Source organism: Triticum dicoccoides, chromosome 4A (genome assembly GCF_002162155.2).
Source record: "Triticum dicoccoides isolate Atlit2015 ecotype Zavitan chromosome 4A, WEW_v2.0, whole genome shotgun sequence".
In the NCBI taxonomy this organism is placed as follows: domain Eukaryota; kingdom Viridiplantae; phylum Streptophyta; class Magnoliopsida; order Poales; family Poaceae; genus Triticum; species Triticum dicoccoides.
Window position 1 is genome coordinate 433,335,162 of NC_041386.1, and position 14,637 is coordinate 433,349,798.

Sequence of the window (14,637 nt, forward strand, 5' to 3'; positions counted from 1 at the left end):
CTCATCGCCTTGCCTTGGAAAAAGCATCTTTGTTTCCATTAACGGCAATCCTACTAAACTAGTATTCCTCCATATTCTGCTATTACTGGTCTCGCCATATTCTGCATTATATTAGTAGTACACATTCCCTCCGTCCGAAAAAGTTTGTCTCTCAAATAAATGCATCTAGCATCAAGTTAGTTTAGATACATCGAGACAAATTTGAAACAAGTTTTTTCGGGCGCAGGAAGTACTATTATATTATCTTATAAAAATTAGTCTTCTTGTTGGTTGCCCCTTTTCTTTTCTGCTGGATGTCATGTGACCGGTATCATCTCATCTGTGGGCTGTGCTTTGGTGCCTAGCGCGTATCCTGCTGAGGGTGAGGGAGCACCCATCGCTTTTTTGGACCACAGCTTTGCCCAAAAAATTCATCACAGCTTTGCACCATCTCGCGTATCTTCTCTACTCTATTCATCTTCATCATGTCTCACATGTTTATTATTCTTTTTATTTTCTATGGTTGATGTACACATGCTGTGATACACGATAACATACCCTATATTTTATATGTAGTACAAAATTCTTCTCACACAACGATCTCACACTTGAATTTTTTAGGGCCAACCATTCTCCGAAGACTCCCGTGTCGCTCCCGCGGGCAGCCCGGGAGTAAGCCCTAGCTGCCGCCACCGGTTCCTCACCTCCGGCTCCTCTCCCCTCGCCGCCGCCGGCATGTGTCGCCGGACAAAGCCCGCGCGGCCTGGCGGCGGCGGGGCCCCTCTCCTCCTCCGTTTCTGGGCTTCGCGGCGCGGGTCGTTCGCCTCGGCGGGAGTGCGTGGGGACGCAATGCTTGTGGCAGCGCGGAAAGATGGCGGCGCGGCAAGTCAATGGCGCGGCGTAGGATGGCTCTGGCACGCCGGTCGCGGCGCGAGATGGTTCTGGTGCGCACGTCGCGGCGCGGACACGCGCGGATCTCGTGCCTGGAGAGCGCACTGCGGCGCGGCTCGGCTGCGCACGGAGGTGTAGCGCAAGCGTTGGGAAGTCCGGGCGGCCCAGATATGGCAAGCGCAGTGGCACCGGCTCGGGCGTCGCGGCCCCCTCTCCCTTCCCCCGATGGAATCTCGTCTGTGGAGCTTCTGGCGGCGCAGCGCGCCTAGGCTCTGGCGACAGCCCTGCTCTACGGAGGTGGCGGTGGTAGGTTTGCTTCGTCCGGTGGTGCTGCCTGGGTGGCGACAGCTTTGGGCGGTGTTTCTTCCCTCCCTACCCCAGATGGGATCTCGTCCGGCAGAGCTCTGGCGGTGCAGCGCGTAAAGTCTCTGGTGGCAGCCCTGTCTAGTGGTGGGGGTGGTGTTGGGCAGGCAGGCGCCCTCGGAGGCTGCTGGGCACTTGGTGGTGCTGGCAGCGGCAGTGTGGTTCGTCGGGGTGGTGCCGGCTATTCTGGCGATTGTAATACGCCAGTAGTTCATCTACAGTGAAAGTGCAACTATCCCTAGGTGGTTTTGGTAATTCATAACAACATATAGCTCATTGAGCTAATGCTATTCCAACATGACTATTTCGGGAAATCTCAATGATTGGCATGGCATGGATGTGAAAGTGGAACCCTCAAAATGCTAAGGACAAATGATTGGCTCAAGCTCAAAAGCTCAAGACTCTTCATTTTATATTTTAGTGATCCAAGATCACATTGAGTCTTTAGGAAAAGCCAATACTATCAAGGAGGGATGAGGTGTTGCTTAATGAGCTTTTGCTTCATGTGCTTAGTGATATGCTCCAAAACCCTCAACTACTTTCCCATATCCACATATGACCTAAACCCTAAGCCAAACTCGGTCATACCGATTCTTTCTATCCGGCGCCACCGAGTTTCACTTGTCATAAGCCACTGCCAAACCCTAGCAATTCGGTTCTACCGATAGGGATCTCGGTCTCACCGAGAAGGGATTGCAAACTCTCTGTTTCCCTTTCGTAACTTTTCGATCTCACCGAAAGAGCGAATCGGTCCCACCGAGATTGCAATGTAAACTCTTTGTTTTCCTTTTGTAACTTTTCGGTCTCACCAAAAGAGCAAATCGGTCCCACCGAGTTTGCCTGACCAACTCTCTGGTTAGCTTATTACCAAACTCGGTGTGTAATCGGTCTCACCGAGATTACGTTATGCCCAAACCCTAACCATATCGGTTCTACCGAGTTGCATGTCAGTCCCACCGAAAATCTCTAACGGTCACTAGGTTTACCTTTTCGGTCCGACCGAGTTTGTTGATTCGGTCCCACCGAGATTGGAAAACTGTGTGTAACGGTTGGATTGTGTGGAGGCTATATATACCCCTCCACCTCCTCTTCATTCATGGAGAGAGCCATCAGAACACATACACAATTCCAACTCATATATTCTGAGAGAGAACCACCTACTCATGTGTTGAGACCAAGATATTCCATTCCTACCATATGAATCTTGATCTCTAGCCTTCCCCAAGTTGCTTTCCACTCAAATCTTCTTTCCACAAAATCCAAATCCTATGAGAGAGAGTTGAGTGTTCGGGAGACTATCATTTGAAGCACAAGAGCAAGGAGTTCATTACCTACACACCATTTGTTACTTCTTGGAGAGTGGTGTCTCCTAGATTGGATAGGTGTTACTTGGGAGCCTCCGACAAGATTGTGGAGTTGAACCAAGTAGTTTGTAAGGGCAAGGAGATCGCCTACTTCGTGAAGATCTAACGCTAGTGAGGCAAGTCCTTCGTGGGCGATGGCCATGGTGGGATAGACAAGGTTGCTTCTTCGTGGACCCTTCGTGGGTGGTTGCTTCTTCGTGGACCCTTCGTGGGTGGTTGCTTCTTCGTGGACCCTTCGTGGGTGGTTGCTTCTTCGTGGACCCTTTGTGGGTGGAGCCTTTCGTGGACTCGCGCAACCATTACCCTTCGTGGGTGGATCCCTCCGTGGACTCGCGCAACCATTACCCTTCGTGGGTGGAGCCCTCCGTGGACTCGCGCAACCGTTACCCTTCGTGGGTTGAAGTCTCCATCAACGTGGATGTAGGATAGCACCACCTATCCGAACCACGGGAAAAACATCCGTGTCTCCAATTGTGTTTGAATTCTCCAAACCCTTCCCTTTACATTCTTGCAAGTTGCATGCTTTACTTTCCGCTGCCAATATACTCTTTGCATGCTTGCTTGAATTGTGTGATGATTGCTTGACTTGTCCTACAATAGCTAAAATCTGCCGAGAACTAAAATTGGGAAAAGGTTAAGTTTTTATTTGGTCAAGTAGTCTAATCACCCCCCCTCTAGACATACTTTCGATCCTACAAGTGGTATCAGAGCTTTGGTCTCCATTTGCTTTGATCTCCATAGCTTTTGGTGGTCATAGCCTTGGTTTCACAACCTAGGAGAGTATGGCGTCTAGCGAGGGAAATTATCACCGTAGAGGTCCTTATTTTGATGGTACTAATTTTGCTAGTTGGAAGCATAAAATGAAAATGCATATTCTTGGACATAACCCCGCCGTTTGGGCTATTGTGTGTGTTGGTTTGCAAGGTGACTTCTTTGATGGGAAAGAACCAAACCGTGAAGCTACCGCGGATGAGTTGAAGATGTTGCAATACAATGCTCAAGCTTGTGATATTCTCTTCAACGGATTGTGCCCCGAAGAATTCAACAAAATCAGCCGTCTTGAGAATGCAAAGGAAATTTGGGACACTTTGATTGATATGCACGAAGGTACCGACTCCGTCAAGGAATCCAAGTTGGATGTGCTTCAAAGTCAACTTGACAAGTTCAAAATGAAGGATGGTGAAGATGTCGCTGAAATGTACTCTAGGCTTGCTCTCATCACAAATGAGATTGCCGGCTTAGGAAGTGAAGAGATGGCCGATAGATTCATCATCAAGAAGATTCTAAGAGCCTTGGATGGAAAATATGATACCGTGTGCACATTGATCCAAATGATGCCCAATTACAAAGATCTCAAGCCAACGGAGGTGATTGGAAGAATTGTTGCTCATGAGATGTCACTTAAGGATAAAGAGGAACTTCACAACAAATCAAGTGGTGCCTACAAAGCCTCATGTGAAGCCCCTACATCATCAAGTGAGAAACAAAACTTCAATGAAGAATTGAGCTTAATGGTGAAGAACTTCAACAAGTTCTACAAGAGTAGAAGCAAAGATAGAAGCTTCAAGTCAAGGTCCTACAATGACAAAAGATCTTCTAGTCGAGAGCGAAACTGCTACAGTTGTGGAAGACCCAGACACTATTCCAATGAGTGTACGGCTCCCTACAAGAGAAGAGAAGATTCTCCAAAAAGAAGAAGCAAAGAATCACCACCAAGAGAGAGAAGGAGTAGAGATGATCGTTATGAACGAAGATACTCACGGAGAAGCAAGGATTCGGAAAGGAAGGAAAAATCATCAAGGAGCTACACAAAACGAAGACATCAAGCTCATGTTGGTGAATGGGTATCCGGCTCCGACTCCGACAGCCACTCCGAGAGAAGTTATCACTCCGACTCCGAAGATACTCAAGATGAAGGTGTTGCCGGTCTAGCACTTGTGTCAACCAACTCCTACGACATATTTGACTCACCAAATGAAGGAATTGGAAGATGCTTCATGGCCAAAGGTCCTAAGGTAACACACCCCGAGTATGTTGATTTCAATAGCGATGAAGATGACTTGTTAGGTGATGATTTGCTTGTTGACAACTCTAGTGATGAATACTATGATGAAACGTCAATTGATCATGCTAAATCCAATATTGTTGCTTCTAGTAGTTCTCTTGATTCCACTAATGATTCTCTTAGCCAAGTTACACTTGAGCAAGAAAATATCTTATTGAAGGGAATTATAGAGAAAGGAGTGTACAAAAGCCTTGCCGGGAGTAAGCAATTCGAGGAAATTGTGCGCAAGCAAGGAATGCACCGGAAGAATCAAGGTGTTGGTTTTGAACGAAAGTTCAATGCCAATGAAGTTTAGTGGGAAGAAGATCAATACCCCAAGACAAAGTTTGTTCCTCAACAAGAGAAGTATGATACTTCTTTCAAGGGGACACAAGCTCAAGATGATCTTCCACCACAAGACTACAAGCAAAAAGGCAAGGACAAGCTTCAAGAGGAAATTGATGCATTTGAAGAAGCTCCTAAGACCTTAGTCAAGTGGATTCCCAAGACTACTTCAAGTTCCACTTCATCAAGTACGACTACAACTCCAAGGATTCCCATCAAGATGGTGTGGATCCAAAAGAAGAAGAACTAGAGAGTTCTTGAGGGTGACTCCGCCAACATACTTCACTCTTATCATTTTGGCAAGAACAAGTGCAATCAACTTCCACATCTCGCACTAGTTCAAGGAGTCACAAACCCTCTTGTTGGTAAGACAAGGGACAAGGTAACCTAAAAGTTTTCATGGACATCATCTTGTGTGTGCATCACTCTATGTCTATGGATATCCTTGTTTGTTCCTTGTGGGACTAACCCATGTAGGTATTGAAAGTGCAATTCACTCAAATGGATAGCTCCAAGTGATCTACATCAACATTGAGCATCCACATCTTCAACATCTACATGAAGTCATCATCGACAAAACCCGAGGTTAGTTCATCCCTCTAAGGGGGGATATCACATCTAGGGGAGCTTTACTCTAAGACTTGAGCTAAAGCAACTCTAAAGATGTGAACACAACAATGCTTTATGTAAAAGTGGTAACCCCACTTGAGCTTAAACGATGAGTATGACCTATGATCAAGTGTTCTCACTTGACTCCTAAGTCAATATACTCATATATAGATGACCTTGTCATCGCAAATTGCTTGATAGATGCTAGAATTGGTTGTGCATGCCTTGTCACATATTTCATTTGCCATCTTATTGTGTGAGCATGCTGGTTGCATATTTTACTCATTCGAGGACATCCACTTGTTGTTTTGATTGTTTGGTTTTATTTCCTTTTGCAAAGTGGATGGACAAGAATGCCTAAGAACCTCCTCTAGCTATCTATGCTTTTCTCGTCTCAAACTCTATTCACGCTACATCACAAAATTTGATCAAGTCAAATTCGAACCACTCTGTGTGAGGAGCGCTCGGAGTCCCCGATTCGTCATAGACTTAAACTCCCAAAACCTCTTTATGATTCTCGGTCTGACCGATACCCTACTTTCGGTCCTACCAAGATCATTAAGTTGATCTAGGTTTTCGATCTCGGTGCAACCGATTTGAACCATTCGGTTACACCGAGTTGCAACAACTATATACAGTTTTGCATCTCGGTGCCACCGAGTTGTTCCACTCGGTCACACCGACAGGGTCGGGCTATATATAGTCACGGGCAAAAATTTGGAAATTTCTCCGAACCCCTTCGCCCGCGCGATAGCCTGCTCTGCCAACTTGGTCTCCGGATCGTCTCCTCGCCACCAGCCGCCTCCAGTCGCTGGTCTCCGTCGCCGTCAACGGAAATTCAACCCCACCGTTGCCGCCGTAGCGAGTCTCCGCCGAACTAGGGTATGGACTCGATCTTTGTGCTATTCCCCAATCCGATTCTTAGCACATTTGTGATCATCATGATTCTTGCCACGTTTGTTAAACTTCTATCCAGTCAATGAACTCGTAGATTAGGTTTAATTCGAAAATTTTAGGGTTAGGTTTCCGCTGAAACAATCTCGGACCCACCGAGTTGAAAAACTCGGTTCCACCGATTTGGCTTATGCCATTGCACAAGTGAGACTCGGTCTGACCGAGAATTACTTATCGGTGTGACCGATTTTGGAACTCTGTGAAACCCTAGCAGTCTCGGTGCCACCGAACTGTGACTCGGTCTGACCGAGTTCACTAGTTTAGGTGCCAAAACTGCTTCGGTATCACCAAGTTTAGAAATCGGTAGATCCGAGATGCTTTCAGTGGGAAACTAAAACTAAGTTTTTGAATTATCCTTTTGCAAAAAATCTCTGCATTTTGTGATGCTTATCCACTCTATCTCATCTATAACCTATTCACAGGGTCAGCAGTCAGAGTTTGCATCATGCCAGACCAAAGTGATAGCTAGAACTTGTCAGAGCAGCAAGTGCAGATGAGTGAGGGCACTAGTCCCTCAAGTTCCTCAGATGATGGCAGCAGGAGCAATCCTAGCAATCTGCCTAAAGCTGCCACAAGACAGAGAAAGAAGAGAACCTCAGACTCAGAAGATGAGGATTATGTGGCAGAAGAGGAAGCAACTTCCAAGAGAGTTGAGCCAGCACAGGGCATAAAACCAGGGATGAAGATCAAAAGGCCAGCAGGCAGGCAGCCTATGCCAAAGGCCAGAGCCTCAACTCAGATTCCTGAAAAGCCTGCAACCATAGAGCCAGTTGCTGCTGAAGGAAAGAAAAGGAAGGAAAGGGTCAAGAAGACCGTAGCCAGAGTGCTTGGAAAGGCTTCCATCATGGAAGAAGAGGAAAAAGAAGAGGTTGCTGCACCAGCACCTAAGGCACCTAAGCTTATGGGTGATGCTGTAAGATCAGGGGCTGCTGCATCCAAGCCCAAAGAAGCACCCAAAGCTGCCTCCAAGCCCAAGACAGCACCAAAGAGAAATACGAGGAGCATACCTGCAACTGAGAAGAACAAGGCCCTAGTGCCTGAAGCTGCTGAAGAAGATGATGAAGAGCATGTTCTGAGAAAGCTCAAGCCCAAGATCCCATACCACAATGATGCTCATCCTGTGGCTGAGGACATGAAGCTCAGAAGAGACTCAGGGCTGAGGAAGTGGAGAGAAGCAGACCCGTATGCTTCATGGAGAAGAACTGCTGTTGATTACAGGTTTCACACCAAGGAACAGCAAGATTTCTATGAGACAGTTTTGTTGGACAAGAAGCCCATAGTTTGTGACATGAGATGGGTCAATTGGGAGTACATCAAGGACAATGAAGAACACTACCCTGGAGTGTATGACAGCTTCAATGCTTGTGAAGTAGTAGACTTTGTTGGGCAGAAGCTCACAAAGTGGAACGAGGAACTCATTATGCAATTCTACTCCACAACACATTTCTACCCAGATGGAAAGATCACATGGATGTCTGAAGATACGAGGTACCAATCTACTGTTGCTGAGTGGGCACAGCTCATCAATGCCCCAGAGGAGCATGAGGATGACTTGGATATCTATGCCAAGAAGAAGATGGACCACAACTCTATGTCCAGTATGTACAAGGAAATTCCAAACGAGGCACTTGATACTTTCAAGTTTGGGTCTGTGCATTATCTTCTGTCAGGGCTGCCAACCATTAACTGGATCCTTAGGCACACTCTATTTCCCAAGTCAGGTGATCACAAGATGATCAGGGGCCACGCGATCAACTTGCTTCATATCTTTGACGTGCCACAGAAATTCAAAGTCATGAGCCTCATCGTAGAAACAATCAAGAGGACTGCAGCAGACCAGAAGAGGAGCTGTGGATATGCCCCTCAGATCCAGGAGCTGATCAACTCCAAGATGGGCACAGGCATATACCTTTTGGATAAAGAACATCTGCCCATTCATCCAGATTTTGAAGATAATCAAGTGGTCATGACTGAGAATGAGCCATCATCTGCCCAAGCACAAGCCAAGAAGGAGTAGGCGAGGAAGGAGAAAGCTGCCAAGATGCCTACTCAAGAGGAGGCATCTGAATATTTCCTGAAAACCAAACAAGAGCAGCTTGGTTACTTGATTGCATCCACCCTGCGGATTGAGCAAGGACTAGCCACCCTAACTCAGAACTAAGCAAGCTTAGAGAGGATCATGGAACAAAAGTTCTATGACTTGGATGTCAAAGTGACAGAGATTCAGACTGTAGTGGAGCAGCTCCAGGATGACATGCAGGAGAGGAGAGGCAAGACTACAACTGATGCCTTTGCCAGAGTGCCACGAGGTCCGAGGTCGTCTGCAGTGCCAGTTACCACGTCTGCACCAGCTACAGCCTCAGTTCCACCAGCTCCAGCGTCCACTTCAGCCTCGACTCCGACCACGTCTACAGAAGGCTTCGTCCTTGGAGTGCTCCGGACTACACCACCACCTGAAGATCAAGCCTGAGTGTCGACTTAGCACTATGCATTTTCTAGGAACTTTTTGGTAACTTGTTGCCAAAGGGGGAGAAAATGTATAGATCATAGGCTTCGAGAAAGAGTGTTGCTTTTATTCTCTCTTGTTTTATTTGGTGGTTTTTCGAACTTTGTTTGCTTTTGTGTGAGATACTATGTCATTGCTCGTGAGACATTGACGATCATGTGTTTGATCATAAGCTACACTTAATGTTTTCTTAATATTATCATCTTATCTATCTTATGTGATCATTCACTATTCTTGGTGATGAGTGCATGTATTTCATTCTTACCATTTTAAGCGCTCCACCAAGATGTATGTGACATGGAAGAATAACCCATGACTCTAACTCTTTGTGCATTTGCAGTCCAAAGCAAATTTTAAATATGCACAAATTTAGGGGGAGCTCTTACTTGTCACATACTTCTCAAAGCGACGATATATTTCATGCTTATTATCATTTGTCGAAGCTTTGATCTATATGTTGTCATCAATTACCAAAAAGGGGGAGATTGAAAGTGCAACTATCCCTAGGTGGTTTTGGTAATTCATAACAACATATAGCTCATTGAGCTAATGCTATTTCAAGATGACTATTTCAGGAAATCTCAATGATTGGCATGGCATGGATGTGAAAGTGGAACCCTCAAAATGCTAAGGACAAAGGATTGGCTCAAGCTCAAAAGCTCAAGACTCTTCATTTTATATTTTATTGATCCAAGATCACATTGAGTCTTTAGGAAAAGCCAATACTATCAAGGAGGGATGAGGTGTTGCTTAATGAGCCTTTTGCTTCATGTGCTTAGTGATATGCTCCAAAACCCTCAACTACTTTCCCATATCCACATATGACCTAAACCCTAAGCCAAACTCGGTCATACCGATTCTTTCTATCCAGCGCCACTGAGTTTCACTTGTCATAAGCCACTGCCAAACCCTAACAATTCGGTTCTATCGATAGGGATCTCGGTCTCACTGAGAAGGGATTGCAAACTCTCTGTTTCCCTTTCGTAACGTTTCGGTCTCACCGAAAGAGCGAATCGGTCCCACCGAGATTGCAATGTAAACTCTTTGTTTCCCTTTGGTAACTTTTTGGTCTCACCGAAAGAGCAAATCGGTCCCACCGAGTTTGCCTGACCAACTCTCTGGTTAGCTTATTACCAAACTCGGTCTCACCGAGTTTGTGTAATCGGTCTCACCGAGATTACGTTATGCCCAAACCCTAACCATATCGGTCCTACCGAGTTGCATGTCAGTCCCACCGAAAATCACTAACGGTCACTAGGTTTACCTTTTCGGTCCGACCGAGTTTGTTGATTCGGTCCCACCGAGATTGGAAAACTGTGTGTAACGGTTGGATTTTGTGTGGAGGCTATATATACCCCTCCACCTCCTCTTCATTCGTGGAGAGAGCCATCAGAACACATACACAATTCCAACTCATATGTTCTGAGAGAGAACCACCTACTCATGTGTTGAGACCAAGATATTCCATTCCTACCATATGAATCTTGATCTCTAGCCTTCCCCAAGTTGCTTTCCACTCAAATCTTCTTTCCACAAAATCCAAATCCTATGAGAGAGAGTTGAGTGTTGGGGAGACTATCATTTGAAGCACAAAAGCAAGGAGTTCATTACCTACACAATATTTGTTACTTCTTGGAGAGTGGTGTCTCCTAGATTGGCTAGGTGTTACTTGGGAGCCTCCGACAAGATTGTGGAGTTGAACCAAGGAGTTTGTAAGGGCAAGGAGATCGCCTACTTCGTGAAGATCTACCGCTAGTGAGGCAAGTCCTTCATGGGCGATGGCCATGGTGGGATAGACAAGGTTGCTTCTTCGTGGACCCTTCGTGGGTGGTTGCTTCTTCATGGACCCTTCGTGGGTGGTTGCTTCTTCGTGGACCCTTCATGGGTGGAGCCCTCCGTGGACTCGCGCAACCATTACCCTTCGTGGGTGGAGCCCTCCGTGGACTCGCGCAACCATTACCCTTCGTGGGTGGAGCCCTCCGTGGACTCGCGCAACCGTTACCCTTCGTGGGTTGAAGTCTCCATCAACGTGGATGTAGGATAGCACCACCTATCCGAACCACGGGAAAAACATCCGTGTCTTCAATTGCGTTTGAATTCTCCAAACCCTTCCCTTTACATTCTTGCAAGTTGCATGCTTTACTTTCCGCTGCCAATATACTCTTTGCATGCTTGCTTGAATTGTGTGATGATTGCTTGACTTGTCCTACAATAGCTAAAATCTGCCAAGAACTAAAATTGGAAAAAGATTAAGTTTTTATTTGGCCAAGTAGTCTAATCACCCCCTCTAGACATATTTTCGATCCTACAAATAATCGCACACTAATGGTGCCATGTCATCATAATTAATTTGCGAAACCGCACTTCAGTCCAAATAGAGTTCAAATTCAAAATTTAAATTAAAGTCAAAAGAAAATTTCTTCAAACCAAAAAACTAAAATGTTCCTTAGGTTGGAAATATTCACTGCATAATTGTCTTACATTAAACAAACATTTTGGAGATGCTTAAAATGCCACCCGAAATTACAACAGCATACCAGCGGCCAATTGTTTGATCTTTTCAATTTCTAAAAATAGTTGAGCTCTCCCAAATACTTTGAAACTTTTTGTGCCAGCCCATAATATTGCAAGTAATTGTGGGTCAATTTCACATTGAACAAAAGATCAAGTGTGGCCAAATAAAAAAATGCAAACAACGGTGAAAAGGGAAAACAGTAAAGGAAATTAAAAGGTATAAGATAAGAGAGTACCCCGGGCTTTTAACCATCTGGCAACAGCATGGCCCAAGGCCCGCCTAAATCCCCCTTAAATTAGCCGATCGTGAGCCCAGCCTCTCGGTCGATCCCATCTCTCCCGATCCCCTCGCTCCTTGCCTCTTTCCTCCTCGCGCCGCCACCCACAGAGGGAAGCGTTCACGCTCTCGCTTGACCAACTTTCATGCTCGCCTTGCCGTGCCGCCCGGCCGTGCTGCCCCGCAGCTCCTCCCGCCGTCCTCGCACCGCCACCTAGATCTCCGCGCCCGGTCGTGGGCGGCGCTCACCGGCGCGCGTGTGCGCTCACCTGAGCCGCCCGTCCACCGCCTCGTCACCGGCGGCCCCCGCCTAGTCGGCCACCGAAGCAAGCCGGCCAACACCACCGGCTCCTTCTACGCGACGCCCGTACCCTCCTCCGCCGGCAGGCCCGCACCCATGTCGAGCGGGGGAGCTCGCGCCAGAGCCTTCCTCCCCAAAGCCATGGCGTCCACTGTGGATGCACCATCTCCGTCGCGCCCTCCTTCTACTCACCATCGCTGTGAGCCCTCACGTCTTCCCCTCTCTCCCCTAGCTCGAATGCATGCCGTCTCGTGAAACCCCCGCGTTGTCGTCCACCATGACTGCAGCCACACCAGCACCCCACGCCCCCTGCGCTTACATGCGGACCCACACGCATCTTCCCTGCGCCCTCGTGCCCACGGCCGCGCGCCCCGCCGGCGCTGTCAGCGACCTCGCTCCCCTGTTGCCCGCTGCAGCGTTGCTGCCGTTATTGCTTCTGCTGACGATGCTTGCCATGTTGCTGCTGCTTTAGCTGCTGCTATACTCTGCTGCCCAGCCGCCGCTGTTGCTCTAGCTGCTCCTGGCCGCTACGTACTGCTGCTCCAGCCACTACTAATGGCCGTGGCCATGGCCTAACACATGGTGTGTGCGTCTGTGGGCAAAGCCACCAATAACCGGCCTGTGCAATTAGCTTAGGTGCTAATTTATAGTTAGGTTAACTACTAGCCAATGACAATGGACCCCACTACTAGTTAATCTAATTTAATTAAAGTCTAGTTTACTCATAGACAATGACATATGGGACCTGCCTACACTATTCATCCTTTGACTATTCAATCTTTCACTAGGTCAACCCACCCCATTGGCCCCACTGTCATACTCATAGGCTAGAGTAACACTAGGTAACACTAGGTGACAAAAGTATTTACAGTTTTATTTTTCGAATTAATATTAGTTCTAGAAATCTAGAAAATCATTTAAACTTTGAAAATTAATATAAAATAAACCATAAATCATATGCAAATAATTTATATATGAAAGTTGCTCAGAAAGACGAGGCAAATTCGAATACGTAGTCCGTTCATCCCTCACTTGAACCGGATACTTAAGAAAACTCACCCTTTCAAGTGCCAGATACAACCCGGTGATCGCTCTCTAACATGGCGATGAAGAGAGGATCGCCGTGTAGGATTATGCTATGCGATGATACTTGGTGAACTTACCATCTACTCCCTTCTATTTGATTCAAGATGGAGTCTGCCAGAAGCGTAGTCTTCGATAGGACTAGCTATCCCCCTCTTATTCTGGCATTCTGCGGTTCAGTCCACAGATACTACCATTTTCATTGATACCAATGCATATGTAGTGTAGATCCTTGCTTGCGAGTACTTTGGATGAGTACTCACGGTTGCTTTGCTCCCCCATTTCCCCCTTTCTTTACCTGGTTGTTGCGACTAGACATTGGAGCCCAGGAGCCAGACGCCACCGACGACGAATCCTACTACATTGGAGGTCCCTACTACTACGTGCAGGCTGCCAATGACGACCGGAAGTAGTTTAGAAGGATCCCAGACAAGTGGCCTACGCCTCTTTCGATCTGTATCCCAGTTTGTACTAGCCATCTTATGGCAACTTGTTTAACTTATGTATGTACTCAGATATTGTTGCTTCCGCTGACTCGTCTATGATCGAGCACTTGTATTTGAGCCCTCAAGGCCCCCGGCTTGTATTATGATGCTTGTATGACTTATTTATTTTTAGAGTTGTGTTGCACTGGTATGCATCAGTCCTAAATAAACGGTTTTAACCCCTTTCCGCGACGGCATTCGAAACCGTCGCCAAGTGAGTGTGGGCGATAGGGGGTCCTTCCCACACGACCCAGAAACCGTTGGGGATATGCCCTTCTGGCACACACGCTCGACAAAATGAGGTCATGTGTGACCAGCGAGCACTCAAATACAGAAATACATACAGTAGTGCTAAAAAATACAATTATATGGCGAAATTGTTTCCGGCCGCAAGTACATCCGACACAGTCAGTCCCTGCTAAACGTTTCCGTTTGTATATACATCCCACACAGTCGCTATAAGGAAAACGTTTGCGCAAGGTGGTGTAATGCAAACAATTTTAAAAAGAATGTCGTGTGTGATTGTTCATTGATCCAACACGGTTTATTCCTAGAAACTGTGTGTGTTGCCTGAGGTCATCGCCCACGGTGTTTTTCTCATTAACCGTTTGCAATAGGAAAACCCAATTAGCAAGCTAATTGGCCAATTAGTGGGCTAATTGCCCTATTATTAATAATCCATTTACTAATCTAATTGACATTCATATTAAGCACATAATATGTTCCATTTCCATATTAAGGAAGCAGGATTTCATAATTGAAATACATCGGAGTACAACATGATATAGCTTCAGCACTCAGCTACCCCATTACACAACTGTACCAGCAGCAAGTTTCACATGCAACATCTAGAACCTTTTGAAATTAGCATCACAGACGGTACATAGAGAGATGCATCTCATTTGAAAAATTGCCGAAGCAG

General features: G+C 46.5%; 1 protein-coding gene across 1 annotated transcript; it reads left to right on the top strand.

Annotated features, from left to right (window-relative positions):
- The first annotated feature begins 869 nt into the window (after positions 1–869).
- On the top strand, positions 870–13,886 carry LOC119283537. Its single transcript, XM_037563038.1, has 3 exons — positions 870–1,002; positions 11,870–12,346; positions 13,546–13,886. The coding sequence occupies exons 1-3, from the start codon at positions 870–872 to the stop codon at positions 13,641–13,643; spliced, it is 708 nt and encodes a 235-aa protein (XP_037418935.1). The 3' UTR covers positions 13,644–13,886.
- Positions 13,887–14,637: the final 751 nt, after the last annotated feature.

Bases quoted from the DNA above. Each gene is read 5' to 3' on its own strand.
- LOC119283537 (XM_037563038.1), top strand. From the start codon at position 870: ATGGCGCGGCGTAGGATGGCTCTGGCACGCCGGTCGCGGCGCGAGATG. The intron at 1,003-11,869 runs GTGTAGCGCAAG...CCCTTAAATTAG, and splicing joins CGGCTCGGCTGCGCACGGAG to CCGATCGTGAGCCCAGCCTC. The intron at 12,347-13,545 runs GTGAGCCCTCAC...TGTTGCGACTAG, and splicing joins TCCTTCTACTCACCATCGCT to ACATTGGAGCCCAGGAGCCA.